This window comes from Myotis brandtii, unplaced genomic scaffold (genome assembly GCF_000412655.1).
Source record: "Myotis brandtii unplaced genomic scaffold, ASM41265v1 scaffold94, whole genome shotgun sequence".
NCBI classification, from domain to species: Eukaryota; Metazoa; Chordata; class Mammalia; order Chiroptera; family Vespertilionidae; genus Myotis; species Myotis brandtii.
In genome coordinates, this window is record NW_005371876.1 from 736821 (window position 1) to 737831 (window position 1011).

General features: G+C 55.5%; 1 protein-coding gene across 1 annotated transcript; it reads right to left on the bottom strand.

Moving 5' to 3' along the window:
- Positions 1-509: 509 nt before the first annotated feature.
- Positions 510-1005, bottom strand: LOC102243055 (galactokinase-like). The gene is made up of 2 exons (XM_005885917.2): positions 770-1005; positions 510-687 (listed from the first exon to the last, which is right to left on the bottom strand). Exons 1-2 carry the CDS (start codon positions 956-958, stop codon positions 616-618), a joined length of 261 nt encoding a protein of 86 aa, XP_005885979.1. The 5' UTR covers positions 959-1005; the 3' UTR covers positions 510-615.
- Between the last annotated feature and the right edge of the window lie 6 nt (positions 1006-1011).

Sequence of the window (1011 nt, forward strand, 5' to 3'; positions counted from 1 at the left end):
TGGAGATCGAGCCCACAACCCATGCATGTGCCCTGACTGGGGATCAAACGGTGACCTCCTGGTTCATAAGTCCATGCTCAACCACTGGCTGGGCTATTTTTTAATTGAATTTGTTGAGGTGACATTGGTTCACAAAACCATACAGGCTTCAAGTATACAACTCAATAAAACATCATCTGCACACTGCAGCAGGCGTTCATCGCCCCAGGCAAAGTTTCTTTCCATCTCCATCCACCTCCTTTGCCCACCTCCACCTAGCCCCTAACCTCCTTTTCCTCTCGCTATCACCACACTGTTTTGTATCTATGTTTTACCTACAGGGATGGAGAAAAGTAGGCTTACAGTAGTTTGTATGGAAAAGACATTCAAGTTATTATTATGACAATAACTTTATAAACTTTGTGTTTCATGTACTCACAACTCTAAACTACTTTTGCCCACCCCGGTATAGGTTTTTTTGGCTAATCCCTTCACCTTCTTTCATGTGTCTAATTTTTTTTTTTTCTGAGGCACAAGTTTATTGAGCGCTCAGGTGCGGAGGGCAGGCGCCAGCGGCACGGAGCTTCCTGCTTGCTGCCCGGCAGGCCCTGCCCGCGTGGGCCACCCCAGGGGAGCTCACAAGGGCAGCACCTGGGCACCGTCGGCGGCCTGGGAGAGGTAGAAGGTGGCGGTACCGCTATACTGTGCCTGTGGGAGAGGCAGAGGCCTGAGCTCGGCGGGGCCCTGGGAACCTGCTTCCCGCCTCGCCCCAGCCCCAGCGTCCACCCACCTGGATGTGCTGCATGGCCTGGGGAGCAGCGGAAGCCTCGAGCAAAGTCACCGTGCAGCCACCAAAGCCACCACCCATCATGCGGCTGCCATAAACCCCGGGCGCAGACAGCGCGGGCTGCACCAGCTGGTCCAGCTCCGGGCAGCTCACCTCGTAGTCATCCCTGAGGGAGTGGTGACTCTCCACCATGAGGCGCCGAAGGCTCTGTAGTCGCCCCGGCTGAGGGCAGCCGCTGCCTGGGC